Source organism: Nipponia nippon, unplaced genomic scaffold, assembly GCF_047370975.1.
Source record: "Nipponia nippon isolate SJK-2023a ecotype South Korea unplaced genomic scaffold, ASM4737097v1 scaffold_13, whole genome shotgun sequence".
Lineage (NCBI taxonomy): Eukaryota > Metazoa > Chordata > Aves > Pelecaniformes > Threskiornithidae > Nipponia > Nipponia nippon.
Window position 1 is genome coordinate 5483826 of NW_028262324.1, and position 18119 is coordinate 5501944.

Here is an 18119-nt window from a genome sequence, read left to right on the forward strand (position 1 = left end):
ACTCTGGGGGAGGAGCTGGCTTTCCCCAGGTCCCTCAATTGGCTTCCTCAGACACACACCTAATACTTGGTGCTTAGAGTGTCCCTTTTGCAAGGGGAGGAAGATCAGCTCTTCAAGCTGCTCCCTCCCTTTCCTTGTAACTGATTAATGTACTGCCCTCCCCTTCCCTACTGAGAGGTCCCCACCCTTGGCCAAGCAGGCTCTAACCTGTTTTGTCCCTCATTGTGCTCACAGTGGAAATGCAGATGCTAAAACTTGTTCCTGCTTGAAATTTGTTCCAAATCAAACATGCTTCTCAGTGTCAGTTATAATGAAATACAAATATCCCAAGTGGGTAATCAGACTCGGCCAAGAAACTTATTCATCCCTGAACCATAGCTAATGCTCCTCCTTAGTATTTCTTGGGAGCTCAGGCTCTGCACCCGGCAGAGAAGCCAAAACACCATCTTTTTGGATATCACAGGGTCACAGTGTTTGTATGAAGCACAGCAGGAATCTTTGCACAGCTCATGTCATTAGATACCACAGGCTACAAGAGCAATAGCTCTTGTGTTCTTCTAGCATCTCCCTGGAACTCCTTCACGGAAGGGACATTCAAACTTAGGAGTCTGGCGCTATGTGAATGACGATACTGTCCACATGCTGTGTATTTTGGGATTAGTTAACTCCAGCTTCCCAAAAGCATCATGGAGCTATTTTTGGAGAAACAATACAGGCAGACATTAATATGCAATTTAAAACGCTGTTAGGAATGCACCGCCCAGCACACAATGCCGTACATGAAAAATTGTGCACAGGAGGCACGCAGGAGTCCCCAGACTGCAATGGGGACCTCCTCCACCCCGTTCAGCTCACCTACCCTGGAGCTACTAAACTCCACAGAGGCTAACCAGAGAATGAAGAACTGGCTGGATAGTTGATCTAATCATCTAGCCTTTTATAGACAAGTTACAAAAACCCTGTAGATTAAATTCATCCAGGCTAAATTAAGTCGTCTAAAAGCTAAATGTCTGCTCTCTAATAATCACCGAGCTATAGTCAATGGAGAAACACAGTCATGCCTAAGTGTAAACCAGCACATTCAGACACTAAGTTCTAAGTCAGCTGGAATGAATCATGTCCCCAAGGGACTATAACTCTCCATGGGCTACAGCTGGAGTGGGATGATTAGTTTAGATTAGCTGTCTAGTCTTTAGATCCCTGAAGTCAGAACGAACTCTGACCAGGACTATGCAAACTGGAACAAGAAAAGCAAAGGTACATTTAATCAGAAAATTTAAGTTGCCTGCCAGAGCTGTGCTGCAATGCCGCAAGCAGGTGCAGAGTTAGCAGCTGTGGACAACAGATACGGGACAAAATTATAATAAAGCTACTGGCACAGAAGTTTTACAGGTGTAAATAAGTGTTAGAGCAGCTTGAAGAATAACATTAACTTAAAATGTGAGGTGAACAGCCAAACACAATGTAATGAAGTCTGGGGAAAAAACAAAGGGAAGGGGCTATAACCTGATGGGCCTTTTTCTGGAGCTGCTTTGCCAGGGTGATAACGTCACCTTGGTGGTAACATAAAAGAAGGGTAACGTCACCCTACTTCTTGCCTTCCTAAAGAGCTGAAAAGAGCATGAATTTTAAGAGTCATCAAATGCGTGTTTTCTGCCAGATAAACAACTGTTGCTGATTCTGTAAAGTAAAGGGTCACCACTGTCTCTAGCTGGTGTTTGGTAATGATCTAACCTCCCTCCAATAATTTCTCATGGACCTCAGCACGTAAGATGTAAACATCTCCAGCCTTGTCAGGCTGAGCTGCTTCAGTGTTGGTGGGGAGAGGCATAGCCACAGACTCTGGGGAGTCAGCTACCTCACTCTGCAGCAGACACCTGAAACAGGCCAGATGAAACGTGCCATGAAAGTGCTTATCCCTCTCCACTGAGAGAAGGAAGAAGCTCAGAGAGGTTCTCTCAGAAGGAGAGCTCAGGCTGCCAAAGTCAGTGACAGAGGTTTGCCATGCAGACATCTAAAATTAGATGAGAGGTATCCTGTCCCTGCTGTCTGGCGAAGCAATAAATGTCTATAATTGGCACTCCACAGACTGATTGGCCAACACAGGATGTGGGACTCACATTAGCCAATTTTTGCCAGCTAAAAGCAAGTATCTTATCTAGAAGTGTTGTCTACACACTTTCTGCAACCAACAGGGAAAGACAAGAGGAAAACTCCCTCTGGCTAAACACACACACCAAGTCCCACTTCCAAGTCAATGTCGCTAAGCAGCTATACTCTGACTGATACCTGAGCTCAGTCAGGATCCAAGCATTACGTAATACTTCATTCTTGTGTCCCACTACAGATGTTCTTGGAGCTCACCAAACACAAACACCTTGACTGGGCTTTCCGCAAAATGTACCTGCTGCTTCCTCTTCAAGCACAAATAGAAGAGAGCCTGCCGACTGGTTTCATGACAGTACAGTTCTTGGAGAGCACTCACCTGGGAACATGAGAAGCCAGATTTGCTTTTTTCCCCCCCCTCTTTATTTCAGACTGAAATCTACATCTTCCACCACAAAACATCATGGTGCTCAAACACATTTATCTACAGGCATTTCTGGAAGGCACCTGCATAGCAATGTTCCACTGTGCAGAATTGACTGGCCAGATGTAAACGGCAAGTGCAGCTAGATGAGAAAAGTCCAAATTTTAGTGATTGCACTGAGATCTGAGCGGGGCAGCACTGAACTCAGAGCAGTGCAAAGTCAAGTCTCCCAGTTTTTTGTCCGAGGTTCCTGACCACGGCATTACAGAATCATTCTTCTAAACACAGCAGCAGCACTCAAATTCCTTGTTTCTTTTTTCCATTTGTATGTTAAGACTCTTCCAAATCAGGGGAGACAGCTTTGCACCCACTCAGCTGAAGGAGGGCACTGGACACCAGTTGCCAGCTACACGCCAAATGATCTAACTGCTAGTGATGACAGGGAAGGTAGACAGCCCTACCTTCCCCGCTGGCTCGCTGCTCAGTGGTGTGCCCAGCACATAGGTTCTTTCCAGTTGCTGCTCTGAGGTCCCTACCACCCGCATGCCATGTAGGGAAGCCAACGGGTAGCCATGGAGTCACTCTGGTGGCCCTTTGAGATCCAGCCATGCTCAGGGTGCTGATTCACAGCTGTCACAAGAAGGACCACAGTGTGCCTCTCCCCTAGGCTGCTGCCCCATACTGAACATGTGAAAAAGCACTTTCAGACATCTCTTCCTTCTCTCCTTTGAAAGGAAATACACAGAAATAGAATTGGGCATTGTAACATCAACGGGTCTAGTTACCAGCAGGAAGAGGGTATGAAGGGAAGGATGTGGGACAATGAGCAAATCCTCATAAGATGCCTGACTTTGACAGGATGTGGAGCAGCCCAGGAGGCTGGCAGGTGGGATGAGGAATGAACGAGCCCAGCTCACTCTTTTAGTCAGTGACATAATTGTTAATGAAGGCTTCCTAAATAAGCATGAAGGAGCTCTTCCCTCCTGGGAGAGCTGCAGTAGCATGCCAACACCAACAGGATCCAGCCTCAGCAACATGTTGCAGGGTTCTCCTGCACGAACATACATGCACAAGACAGTAAGAACAGGACAGTACATATTTCTGGTTCCTGCACTTGCATGCAGGAAATGGTTTACACTAGTCTGTCCCAGGTCTCTCAAGCAGATCTATTGCCATTTCACCTAAACTCCCTGGCTGCTCCCAGCATCTGGAGCAGCCACTGAAATGTAACAGCAGAAGGTGGAATCATGCTCGTGTGAGCTCCTGCTCTGCATTCCCAGTGGAAGGATGAGGCCCAAACATCTCTTCTGTCCCACAAATGAGCAGAGCAAGCTGTTAAGCAGGTTGAATGACTGTAAGCAAAACAAGTACTCCCTCAACATGTTCAGCAACTTCAGGAAGAACACATGTAGGGCGCACAGGATAGCCCTAAACACCTGAAGAAGGGGCAGCGGTAAAAAACAGCTCACCAGAGGAATCTGGGAAGGATCATGAGACTATTAATAGGCAACTGCCCCATCATAGTGCAGGAGGCCAGGCAGCCCGCAGCACCAGCGGGTGATGCTCCCTTTGCCGGCAGAGAAGAGGTGTAGATACTTCACAAGCACAGCACAATTGCCTAAGCAGCAGAGCCTACCACTCTCTCATGTTGAGCCTCAGGGCCTTTCCTATGTCCTTGCCAACTTTCCCAGGCTCCTGTGTAAGCTTCTGCCCTCTGCTTGACTTCTCAGACCTTCAGGAGAAGACAGACAGCACTGAGGGCCAGGCTGCGCAGACACAATATGCCCAAAAGATGGAGATATTGCTCCCTAAGTCATGCCACAGAGTGGTAGAAGTACCATCACCCAGACTGCTGGAAGAGGTGTTAATCTAGCTTTAGGACACCAAAGGCCCAGTCAAGCCTGATGCAGCACCGTTCAGCAGAAAGAACAGGGCACAGGTTTATCACAGCCTCTTGTAGAGAAAAGAGCAAAAAAAGATTAGATTAGAGTTCATTATACAAGAAGACAACTAAGATCAGACAAAGCAGGGCAAATCTGAAGAGGCAGATGGAGAGGTCAGGAGCCTATACAGGGCGGTGTCTACTAAGAAATTAGCTTCCACCAGCATCATCCAAAAAAACCCCCATGGACTAGGCTAAGACCACAACCAAACATCTGCACTGGGGCCCGAGAAGCTGGAGAACGTCACAACAGATGACTGCTGTATTCGTGGCACAACTCTAATAGCAGAAGAGTTAGAAAGACAGTAATTTCTAGGTATCAATGTAAACATTTACAAGTCCCAACACTGGTATTTTCATCTTCCCAGAAGAAAGCACACACAGTCCAGTTTTGGAGCTCAAGAATTGTTCAGCATACCCGCAGAGGGGATCAGCAAACTTCTCCAAATACTCAAGCAGTACTTCAGGACATCTCTGGGATACAGACAAGCTCTGCTACATGCTCAGGATTAAACTGGTCCCACAGAAATGCTACAAGTAGACTGCACCAGGTGTACATTGATTTGAAAGTCTGAAGGAAGACCTCCTCTGCAGGGTTTTGGAAGTAGGAGCATGGAAAAAGATGCGAGTGGGTCACAGGGTACGTTATGGCTCCCACTGCTCCTCAAAGTGGTGTCATGCAGTGGCATACATCACAGGGACCATGCTTGCAGAATAAGTCACCATCCCCTCCCAGCTGATGCTTACCCTCCCACAGCTTTGCTGTTCTTCATCTACTCTACATTCACCCGATTTAAAGCTCTGGTGGAAAAATTTGCTCTTACTCCATTTCCAGTTTCTGCTTACCTTATTTGCCAAGCCAAAGGCGGGGTAAGTGAGATAGGTCAGTGGTTAAGTCCAACTGCTATGTCAGGAGCAGCAATTCTGACCGGAGGGCTTGGTGCGGCAGAAGCATGACTAAAAACTTCGCTTTGTGGAAGGTGAGGATAGGAGTCAGAAATCTGGGAAGCGGTAACTGCACTTTGACAGTGCTTAAGCATCTGGACAGTATAGGAAATGTGGAGATCATCAAGGACACCTGTGCTCTTAGTACTTCAGCTGTTTAAAGCAGCAGGATTAGATATAAATACCAAAAGGCGGTGTGAACACAGAAGCTGAGATGACACACAAAAACATTTAACCACCTAAAATACAGAGTAGGCATCGAAGGGTATCAGATGACTCCCCCTCCACCCCAAATTGTGTCAGAATATCAGTCTGAAGCAAAAGACTTCCCAAGTTTGACTCTGTGGGCAAAACATGCACCTACTCTCCCACTGGTGCAAAACAGCAGAGAAGGAAGGGAAGACACTGAGCACTGGCCCTTCTTTTCTGCTCACAGAAACAAGAAAGGCAAGATCTAGCTGAAATAATGAGTGCTTCCTAGAGGCTCACGTCTCTTGATTTGAAGACACCCGGGAAAGTTGAGGGAACAAGTCATTTGGAATAATAAGCAACGTCCAAATTCCACATATGAGATAGGAGATCAGGTTGGATGATAAAGTGCTCAACATAGCTTTTTCCAGAAGAAATGCGCATGCATATATTAAAATACAGTAAGTGTCCCCAAGCTGATGGTCCGAGACCACTTTGAAAAAACCCAGCAGCATAAACAAAGAAGTGTCCATAAGGAAAATACCTTCAATCATTCCCTCTGCAAAACCTCGAAACTGGCAAAAGATGGGCTTTACAATGTTTGGTTAAAAAAACCTGCATTCTGCTGCACTTGAAGCAGTACTGTACATCGGAATCACTTTTAACTGCTAATCATTGCTGCTGTAACTCTCGCAAGGTGCAGATTTTGCTACTGGAAATGTACTCTCTCTCAAGGACTCCAAATTCTAGTTGTAAATGTGTCTTATATATAAGATATTAGCAATGGCATGTTTGTAGCCTATTGGCATGCACCTCTCAAGAGTAAGAGGGGTCATATTCCACATCCAAATCCTGTCTCCAGGTTACTAATGGCTGGGAAGCAAAGGCTTCTCGTGTCCTATGTAGCCTCCAGTGTATTTTTCCTCTCTAACAGATTACCCTTTTAATTCATAGACAGTTTCTGCCTTATTCTCTTAACAAGCCCCACACACTTCTGTCCAAAACACACCCTGAGTGCTGGCTCAGCTCTGTAACAGCAGGGTGGTTGAAGGCATTTTATGGAACAAGCAGAGAGCCATGATTATAGGTCTTTATTCTCATATTAATAAAAAGTGCAAAAGCAGATGCCAATGACCACAATCTGGCACCATGATTTCTGGAGCCTCCTGGCCATAAACACAGGAAAAGGTTCAATTTTGACCACATGGATGTCCCATATTCAGAGTAGAAAAGGCATTGTCATCTCCAGACTAGTGGTCCCATGAATTTTACTAGCTTGGTGGCTTCACGGCATCAGCACCACAGACACTACATGATCTCTGACCTGGGCGCAGCACTATGTTGGATGGTGGTGTACTCCCACTCCTGTGTTCCCATGGCATGGATAACATGAGTCCCGGTTTAAATTACATAGCAGGAAAGGGGTTAAAGTTTAAATGACTGTTTTGTATATGAATTAATGTATGTAGCTTTGAGCCAAAATATCTACCATTAATTTTTCCACCTATTTCAGGAGCAGTAAGATACACAAAGTAAAGTTTATTTTGGTACTTGGTATACTTCACTCTCATTAAAAATAAATTAATCAGCAAATTCCTACACAGCTCAGCCTTCTTTTATGTAAATACAAGCCAGCTGTAATGAATTACAAGGTGTTATTATCTCACACACACTGTATAATACTTCACACATAAGAGGTTTCTCTGCTTAGCTCAGCTTTCAACAAAAGCATCTTAAATAAACTGCAAGCAAGTTGTTTGGTCTGTAATGTTTTCACAGAGAAGGGATACACCTCACACATAGAGGGTTTCTTTACATGACTCATTTTATAACAAGTTAAACTGAGGAAGTTCGCCTTGGAAAAAAAATAACAAAATGCCTTTTTTATACACAGAAGGCTCCCTAAGAGAAGATTTAAAAAAAAAAAAATGCAAGCCAGTGTTTGGGAGCCTATATTCTGCATCCCACTGATCTTTACACAGAAAAGGGATGTCAAATATTCCCCAAAATACACAATATGAAGAAAGAAACTTCAGAAGAACAGTCACAGCCAGGCACAGTCACACTTTCACCAGATTAAGGGTTCACAAATTAAGGATTATCACCTTTGACTTCTGTTTAATAGTTTTATTAGGAATAAGTCCTGATATTATAGGGCTTATTCTTATCAAAAGCGCACATGGCACAGAAAACACATACACATCAATTTTACCCAGACTGACATTTATTATTGACTAGGATTTTAGACAGGAGAGAAATTAAAACTGTTTTTGTCACTGACCTGGAAACAGCCTTGTGAACCATCCACCTACGCAGTACACCTTAGCCTCTACTGATTTAATCAGTGAGGTCTTGCTCCCGTAATTACTATGTTGGTGTAATTTGCCTGCACAGCCATAAAAAGTTCTCACTGGTGTTGACAGGTCTTGTTAAAAAGCCCTGGACCACTGCTTCGGGGGATGGAGGATAGCATAGTCCTGGCCCATTAAGAGCCATGGATAGAAACAGGGATGTTCTTTTCATAAAGAAATTCATAGACCACAACTCTAAGAAGAATATGGAATTATCAGCAAGGCAGACCGAGTACCAAGACCAAGTACTCTGAGGCAGCTTTTAGCGACAGCCCAGCCACGTTTTGGACTTTATTGTCATTAAAATGGCTAGAGTCACAGAGGATTACTGGGGACTGTGCATTATTCTTTGCATCCTCCTATCCTTGTGCAACAGAGCAGAAAGTTCCTAAAAAGGATTTTCACAGAAAACCCTTCTGAATTTGTTAAAGCAATTCTTAACTCCACTAAAGCAAAAATGGACCATTCCATCTTGATATCAGGCTTTTAAAATACATTAACATCTAATATGCAAAGCTCAGATTTCCATTCACAACCATTCAGTGAGCAGAGGAACACCATTGTGTCTATATGTAGCAGCTCTCCAAACGAGGCAAAGAACAGAAATGTCTTCTTGAGATCATGGTAGTCACGGTAAAATATCTGGTTTCCCTAAAGACAGAAGGTAGGTCTTCCAATTTGTCAGCAAGGACCACTCAGTGCCATAAAAAGGACAGAGGTTCTCAAACCAACTAGCATTTATTTGCGGGTGAATATTCAGAAGAGTATGGCTGTCCAATTTGCTACTGAGTCACCATGGATAGGATATCTAATTAAATATTTTCTTTTCAACAGCAGATTTTCCCTCCTGACCCCACAGCCTCAGCCCAGTTCAATTTCAGGCATGCTTCCCAAGCTGATCTGACAAATTGATAGAAATCTCAGGCGCTGGCACTCTCAGAGTCCTTCGTCATTGTAAACAGGGGAAAGGGGCTTGAGGATGCTGTGGGCGTTGCTCTCCACAAGCGGCCGCCAGCTCACCTCGCCCGTCAGCAGCAGGTCCTCCCCACTCATCGTGTCCAGGTGCTGCACCTGCAAGGACAGGACATTAGTGCAAGGTGTCCCATCACCCATTCAAGTTCCTCAAGGGCTATGCAAACATGCCGATTTCCAGAAAGAAAGCAGAACAGGGAGATTTTACCATACTTTGCCATTTGTGTGAGGTAGACCTAAAAAGATAATTTACGACTGCTTAAGCATCATGGAAAGGCTAGGAGATAAGTATCTGCAGATCCACTGGAGTTAACTGCGTAAGGTCTTCTACTAACACTCTAGCTAATGCTTCCTCTGAAAAGTTTGGCAACAGGACAAAGAAGAGCCACGCAAAGCTACCGTGAGTCATTTTATCTTCCTGGCAGTTAATTCAGATGACACACTGCTAGTACCATCATCTACATGGAGTTCTCTCATAAAAATGGTTTCACATAGACCAAGGCTTTTCACTATAGAAAAGAAGCCTGACCAGCAGGGAACACCTGAGGTTTATAATACAAAAGCACACGAGCTGGAGGAGGTGAACATGGAATGAACACTCATTCTCACAATACAAGAAATACTTGGAATCACATGAAATTTTAAGGTGCAATGTAAGCAAAATAAAAAAAAACCCACAGCAAACAGATTAAAAAATTCATCACACAACATAGGGTTAACTTGCTGCCACAGCCCACTGTAAACATGGGGCGGGGGAAGAAAAAAGTCCATCAAGGGTCAGTAAAAGACAAAAACACCAGCTCTGGCTCAGGAAGTCTGTGAATGCAGATTGCTAGGAGAGCTGCCCAGGGAAATACTACACATGCTTGCCCTGTTACTATATTATTCTCTGGCATCCACTAATAGCCACTGTTAAAGACAGGATCAGCAAGAAATTGTGGGAAAGATCTCATATACAATGCTTACTGGAAACAAAAGATAATTTGACAAGGAGTTTCTCAACAGAGGAAAGAATACACAATGGCCACAGAGAGTCAGACCGAAGAGCCACCTAAGCGCAATATCCTGTTTCTGACAGTCATCAACAGCAGATTCCCCAGGAGGAGTTAAGTACAACGTATACATACAACGTTATTTTCCTTGTTTATTTTCCCTCCCTCTCAAAATTTGTTAGTTCAGGGATTTTGAGCCTGAAGTGGTTGTTGTGGATTTAATAGCCCCGGACAGACTTCTCTTCCATAAACCTTGCCAGTGGCTTTGGAACCCATGTGCAATTGGAGCATCCCATATAACCTGTGGCAACATTATGTCCCCACGTTCTTGTATCAGTGAACAGCCTTTCCTTCCTCACCTTTCACATGCCTTCAAGATTTCCCAGAGCTGTCTCATGTTCTTTCTCAGCTGTTTTTCAGGCAGGGGATCCTACTCATTGCTAATAAAGGAGCTGTTTCCTGTCATCCTCACCACTCTTCTTGAGCCTTCTTCAGTTCAGTTTTATCCTTCTTAATGGTTGGAACCCAAACCATACACATTATTCAAGAACACAAGGGTACCATGGATTTAAAAAGTGGCAGAACAACACTATTTTATTCTCTATTCCTTCCTTAGTAGTTCTGAGCATTTGTTTTACTTTTTTTAAACACTACAGAGTGCTGAGCTGACATTTTGATAATACAATTATAACCTCAAGGATTCATTCCTGTGTGGTAACAGACAGTTTAGCGCTCATCAATATATATGTAAAGCTCGGACTGTTTTTCTCAAGTGCACCACTTTAGAATCGTCTACAGGAATGACCTGTCTTCATAGAAGCTGTGCTGATTCTTCCCCAATGTGCCACATTGATCTGTGTGATCACTGTTTCCTATTCAACTGCTGACAGCTTCTGTCCTATCCCTTACTTGAATATACAGGAGTGCAACCAGTTCCCCACTTGGCAGCATATTCTCCCAAATTACATACTTTTTTAATGTGTTTGCTCCCTGCCAGTCTTCAGTTTTAAACTTTCCTACAGCCTCACTGATGTTAAGCATCAACAACCTTAAGCATTAAATTAAGTCTGTCCCTGCTGAGAAGCCCTCTAGCATTCCAAAAGTGTCCTCAGTCCCTTACAAGGTTCAGCCCTTTACTTCCCATACTATTTTCTCAGACACAAACCAAAATACTGTCTCTCCAAAACTCTATCTGGTCCTGAATATAGTACTGAAAACATTACAGAGAATGCTGCTGTGGAGGTTCTGGTCTTCAATTCCCTGTCCAATAGCCTACACTCTTCCTCCAGAACTTCTCTCACCGCTTTTCTGTCTTTGGTACCCACCTGGACTATATCCTACCAAGATTTCCCAGAAACCTGGTTTACAAACCTCCTAAGGGTTGAGATGACAAACACTACTTAATATTGTTTCCTCCAGGTAATAACTGAAAGAAACAGGAATAATTCTGGAAAACAAAACCTTTTACTTCTTTCCCACAAAGATCATCAGCAGACTTTCAAGCTCTGCGTGCTATTTCATTATGAAGAGGATCCCAACTCTGCAACATCAATTGTAATTCTACAACAAGTTGCAGCCTGTTTCTGACACATTTTGTCAAACCCCTCCATAGCACAGGTCCAGAAAAAATGAGCAGGATTGCTTTCAATATTCCGTGAATTTCTCTGCAGCCATTTTTCATCAAACTGCAATAAATATCAGCCATTTTTTTAAGGAGAAAAAGGTAAAAATATAAAATAGTCACTGAAAATAAAAATCAATTATATTTATGAGGAGAACTGAGCTACACAGTATGCAAGGAATAAAAATAAATATTTAATATTCTAAACAAGAGAATGAAGACAAGTCATGCTATGAGCTGTAGTGTACCTGTTTGCGCACATATTCTACGAGTAACTCCAGATGCCGAGGGTCCTCACAGTTCCTGTTAAAAAGGTTTCTCCAAAGAGCTGCTGCCAGAACATGATCATCAGACAAGATTCCCTAAATGAAGTACAGAGGGGGATTAAAAACTGCACACGAAGAGGGTCTGAAGACAAGACAACAACATTACTCTACTTGGCAACTGACAATATTAGCTGTCTCAAAGCCCACGGCTGCTACGGACTGTACATATGAAAAGGCATCAACATCACTCTTTCCCGGAATGGAAAAACAATCCTGGCCTTAAATTAATTTACAGAGCATCCTGTAACAACTATTCTGGCAAGTTAATTTGGAAAAAAACTGGGTCAGGGTATTCTTAATGTAGGAGCCAATAATTGCATTTCTATGTTATGAAATCTTTACCGTAAAAATTTTGGCCTTACAGAGAAAACAGCACCACCTCACAGAATTATGTGAAGCCCATGACACTTAGAAAAGAAAAATTAAAGGATATTTAACACAATATTGCAGAAATGTAGTCGGGACTTTGCTATTTTGCTTTGCTTTTCTGTTTTTCATTCTACATGAGAAAAAGAGAAGTCCTCATCATCAAGAACTATCTAGATTTTTCCAGTTAAATCTAATATTAAATTTGGCTTATACAAGAATCACATCCATGAGCGCTTTTTGTCTAAATTCTCTCCCACTTTTATTGTCTTTTTAGATTACGTGGTGTTATCACCATAGTCTTATAACTCTTGTCTTCTGCGGACACATTTGCCAAAAACAAGAGAGGATTTTAAAATATTCAGTTAAAAATAAAAATGGTCAACATTTGTCTTTAATTTAACTAGACATTTTGTTGCCAAAAAGTGTCTCAACAAAAAAGAGAAAAGAAAAAAAAAAAGACAGACAGACACAAGCAGACACATCCTGGCTATACTTAAAACTGGATTAAAGACTTGCATGCATAACACTGTCCACAACTCTGTGAAGTTTACATTTACAGGATATTAATAATGCAAATCACTGTGCAAATGTAGTACTACCATCTGAATAAGAGCAGCATCTGAAGAGCAACACCCACTAGAGCAAAAAAAATAATTACTAGAAGAGATGAAGTATTTTCTTCTTGAAAGTCCTGCAGACACTTGTGCACAGTGGTGCTTTTGCCTCCCCATATTATTAGACATTTCCTATAAATACCCTCTCACATAGACTCCCCATAAATACCCTCTTTGCTTTCAAAGTATAGCTGAGGACAATGGGATTCAGAGGGAGGGAATGATTTATTGATGGTCAAGCAGTGACGCTGAAGCAGTGCAAAGAACATCCCTCCTTCCATGTCCCATGGTTTAAATCAATATGCTGTGTGCTTTGTTTTTTCTTAAAAGCACTTTAATTCAAGGCATAAGATGATCACAATAACTAAGAAGCCTGCTTCCATAACGTAACATTTCTCCAAAGATATGTATGGCAAATGTTTTACCCATCTGGAGTATTCTGTGTTTATGAATTAGACAGTCTATTTGTTCTTGCACATTCTCTGAAAACATCCTTCTTACCTCATCATATCCAAACAGAGCTGCATAGAAATTTTCTACCATACTTCTCAAATCTTCCTTTAGAACAACAGAGTTAATCTGAAAAATAAACCAGAAAACCATCTGTATAGGCTCTAAAGAGGAGGTGATGAGAAAATATTATCAGTTTCACTCTGAGCAGGCAAAGAAGAAACACTCTCTTGGCCCATAGGTTAGGATTTGGCTCTAAGTAATGGTGTTAGTGCAGTCAAACATTTTAGAACAACAGGCAATACAGCTCCGTTAATTCTGTACACAAATGAAAGTCAGTGTTACTCAGAATATATGAATGGCAGAAAAATCCTCAGCCAACAGCGCTGACATATAGCTACATGAGTGAAGAAAAAAAAAGCAGCTGGGGAAAGCGTGAAGGCAGGACTGTCCTTTCAGTGGCAGCATAGGCTAAGATAATGAAGACTCCTCTGCATTTTAACTATTAAGCAGGTTTTCCAGACTTCATTCACACAGCTCTTTTAGAAACTCCGGGGTTTTTCAACTTTTTTTCTAAAGCATGAACTCCAGATCTGGATGTGGTATTACAGTGAAAGTACTGTAATGCTAAAGATAGAGGCACCGTCCCCACCACTACTCCTAACTTACTTGTCAATATTGACTTTCTCATTCAGGAATCACATGAATTGTTTCTACAGCATCTCACTAGAAGCTCAGATTTACTAGTTTTTGACTATGACTAAATTTCTTTCAGCGTTTGTGATGATCCAGCTACTTCCCCCTATACTGTAAGTGTGACTCAGTCCAAGTTCCACACTAACTTTTAACTAAATTTAACAGTTGCTTAAATATTTGCTGGTTTGGTATAAGCCACTCATTGGCTTGCAGAGCTGACCCCATGTGAGCTTAAGATGGAACCAAAAGAGACCAACTGCTAGGTCCAGAGTGATGGCTGAAATACCTCATGTGCATCTCCCTCATACAAACTGTCTATTCCTTTTGCCTGTACTTTTTACTTCTATCAACAAAATGATTTAATAAACAGTTCCTCTCCTGAGGGCTAAGCTAAACTTCAATTGGTAAAGCTTCTTCTTTATTGACTCTCATGAGAAACCTAAGAGATACTAAGCATTTCTTTTCTACAGATCTCACATACAACGTAAGTATAAATGACAAGAATAATTATCTTCATACTTGCATACCAGCAGAACACTTATGTATGAGACTGCACCTTGAAGACAGGTTTTACAAAAAAGAAACTGCAAACAGGAATACAGGGTAGGACATCAGTTCTACTACGGAGTAAGTATGGCTGTCTTTGAGGTACAGCTTATCACAAGGCTAAAGAAGAGCTGTGAAAACTCATATATCTAAAATCTTAATACTTATGACAGCGTGAACCACATGCCCTAAATACTTTCTTAGTATCCTTAAGAGTACTCACCTTGGTAATTATGCAACAGCTTTTCTATCAAAATATGAATTAGTTTTTGCCGCACTAGCAAATCTCCAGTTCAAATATTCTTCCATTAAACCACTATCTTTTTTCATCTGTTGATTTTTATAGAAATGCATATAGTGCAAACACAAGGAAAATTCCTTTTATGTCAGTTACTCGTAATTTTCCATGAATATAAACTATTAAAATTCATGCAGATATTTTATAGGCTATCAAGATTTGGAGACTGGTTATTACTGAATGTTTAAAAAAAGAACTAAACATAAGAAATCAGAGGGTTAAATGATGACTGCAACTTCTGTAATGACTTAATTAAATTTTTATTGAGTACATAAACTATGATGTCATTTCTACCCAACCATGCTCAAACCTTCTATGCATGTCAGAGATCGTGGTTTTTCTCAATAGAACATACTTCTAAATAAGCTGCACTTCTACAGCTCTAATAAGGGGGAGCAGGTCTCATGTAACACACTCAATAAATTATCCTTCCATTTTAAACAAACAAATTCCATGAGTTATTATATATTTGCCACGCACTTTTTATGACATAATAAAAATGTTACCTCAAGGATTACTTAACACATACTACAAATGTTACAGCAGGCAACTGCAAGGGGCAAAGAAAACAAATAGTCCCATTACAGAGACAAGTCCTGGACTATACGTCCCTAGGGAAGCAGCCTTCTATACTAAAAACAAAGAGCAGCAGCTTTAAGTTAGCAAGAAATAGATTGATGAAGGAGATAACCAAGTTAAACAAACATGGCAATAAATACATCTTAAAAGACAAACAGTTTAAAATACAAAATATGACTTTGGGGATGGAGCAGTATCTTGGGCAATAAAATTACATTTAAAGGAATACTGCAGTTTCTGAAGAATACAACCAGCATTGGTTAAGTACAAACATTGTAGGAAAAAATCCTTCTTTATAAAACAAGAAAAATGAGTAAATCCAAATCAGTGTTTGTTGGAAACGCTTCCTCTTTTTAAGCGTGTACATGTTCTTACCACTGGCAAGTTTCATGATCTGGTTGGTCATGATTCTGCTGACTCTTCCACAGTTTGCTATTAAGAAGAAAAACTGCTAGGCAATTCCAAGTGAGTAATTGCTAATAAAAAGAAAAAAAAAAACAGTAATATCTGGAGCTCTTCTAGGGACTTAGCCCCTTTGCCTTCTCTGGAACAACCCATTGCAGAGCTATCACCAGAATAAATTTATATAGCATCACCTAAATTGACACACAGAACTATCTTAGTTCAAAACAAAGAATACATTTTTGGTACTTCTCTCACATTCACAAGACCCGTAAAGAAAGAAAACGTACAGCTAACGTATCTTCCTACTACGTGTCACAACTTTTCATTGAAAGACTCCATGATCCCACATTCTGCCTGCAAGACAACTACAGTATACGACTATTGCATTTTCATTATTATATTACAGTAAGAAACCTCATCTGCAGCCTCAACGAATTCAATATGCATCATTCAACAGCCAACTGGTGAGGCTTACTGCTATATAAGACAATATCAAGTCTCAGTTAAGGTTTCATATTCTAACAAGATTTCTAAGAAAATAAGAGCACACTGCTTTATTGTATATGCTGAACATGTATGAAAATATCTTATGTATGGGCACAGTTTTTAAAGTGAAAGCTGCTATAGGATTAGTCCATATTAATGTCTTGTTGGATCAAGAACATTCTTTCGTAATGAAGCTTCTCTTCATCCCCACTTACCATACTTTGGTTTACACTGCAGAGAAGTCTCAGCATGCACAGACTGGAAAATGTGCTCTAATGTGCTCTACCTGCAAAGAGGCATTCAGCCCACGGGATCAGCCTAGAACCAGAGCAAGGTAAAGATCATCCCCGTGGAGCAGGGATGCTGGATCATCAACTGTTTCACTCAACAAATGTGTTCCTGTCAGATCACATTAAACGCTAGTGTAGACATCACGGTGATGTCCACAGGCTACACTATTTGAAAGCACTTTAACAGGAGTTTCTTTCTGTTATGGCTTTTGCCAGCATGTGTTGCACCCGTAAGCTACTTTAACACATTAATCCATCCATAGACTGTAAAGCCAGAAGGGACACTTCTAACTGCACCTTGTACAAGCACTAGTCATTGAATTTCATGCAGCAATTCCTCTCTTTAGGCCATAAATTATGGTTGAACTAGATTTTTTTATGAAGAGATTTCAGCCAGAAGAAATGATTAGATCATAGAACCTGACCCTCTGCATATCACAGACCATTACATTTCACTGAGTTCCCTCTGTACTAAGCTCAGTAAAGTTGTGTTTGGCTAAAGCATATCACCCTCACAGTTCAACATGTGTATCTCATTTCATATTTGAATTTTCTGGCTTAAGTTTCCACCCCCTCATTCTCATTATACCATTCCTGCTAGAATAAAAAGCCTCTTCTGTACAATGTATTTGCTCCTGTACCTGTACACAGTAGATGTGTTAGCACAGTCATCTTTACAAACCAAGATTAGGCTCTTTAAGGTAATGTTTACACTAGGTACACTGATACACTACATCACCAGCGCACTCCTATGGAGTGGTCAAAGTCGTAATAGCAAAGTAGTGTTTTATGCTGATACAGTAAAAATTAATCCATCTCTTGTGCAAAACAAGTTACGCAGGTATGAGTACACTTTTGTTGTTATGACTGAGTCTACTCTGGGGACTTCTGTTAGCCACACTGCCATAAACATCAATCAACTCCTATTGACACTTTTGATTACTGGAGCATTCAATATTGGCAGAAGTTCCTGAAGGAGATACAGGACAAATCTTTCATGATTAAGAAAATGTCACTCCTCAAACATTTAGGCTTTTTTACGCACCTTCTCTCAAGTTGCATTTGGAAAGAATGACTTATTTTATATAGTTTACATCAGTTATAAATAACATATAACCACATATAGTTATATATGGGCTTTTAAAGTGTTTGCTGCCTTTTTAATAAACGCACATGACATTAAATGGGAAAACCTTCATACAGCCCTTTTATTTCCTCCAATAACATAGCTATTACTTGTAGGACAGTAATTTTGAAAATGACTGAGACTGTAGCTAGGATCAAAAAGATTTAATTAATAAAACAGATTAAAAATACCTCTGTAGCAAGGGGCCAAAAAGGCCGGTTCCTTCAGGCAGTCTCACATAGTTGTGAAATGACAAAGATATTGCAGAAATTATTTTTCCAATCTTCATTTTTGAGTCTTTTATTAACCGCTCTGTTACTTTGTCTGCAAACATGCTTACTGACTTGTAATTAGCTACAGCTGTGAGTCCCCATATACTATAAAATATTAAC

General features: G+C 41.2%; 1 protein-coding gene across 3 annotated transcripts in view; it reads right to left on the reverse strand.

Annotated features, from left to right (window-relative positions):
* Positions 1 to 7205: 7205 nt before the first annotated feature.
* The window catches only part of UQCC1 (ubiquinol-cytochrome c reductase complex assembly factor 1), a 50616-nt gene continuing 39702 nt past the window's right edge, over positions 7206 to 18119 (reverse strand). Inside the window, exons 6-8 of one of the 3 annotated variants that reach the window (XM_087750172.1) lie at positions 13353 to 13430; positions 11791 to 11904; positions 7206 to 9028 (exon numbers count right to left, since the gene is read on the reverse strand). In XM_087750172.1, coding sequence (XP_087606298.1) covers positions 8894 to 9028; positions 11791 to 11904; positions 13353 to 13430 — 327 coding nt within the window. In that variant the 3' untranslated portion in view covers positions 7206 to 8893. The remainder of the gene's footprint in view (positions 9029 to 11790; positions 11905 to 13352; positions 13431 to 18119) is intronic. The other 2 variants (XM_087750171.1, XM_087750170.1) reach the window with 2 other exon arrangements.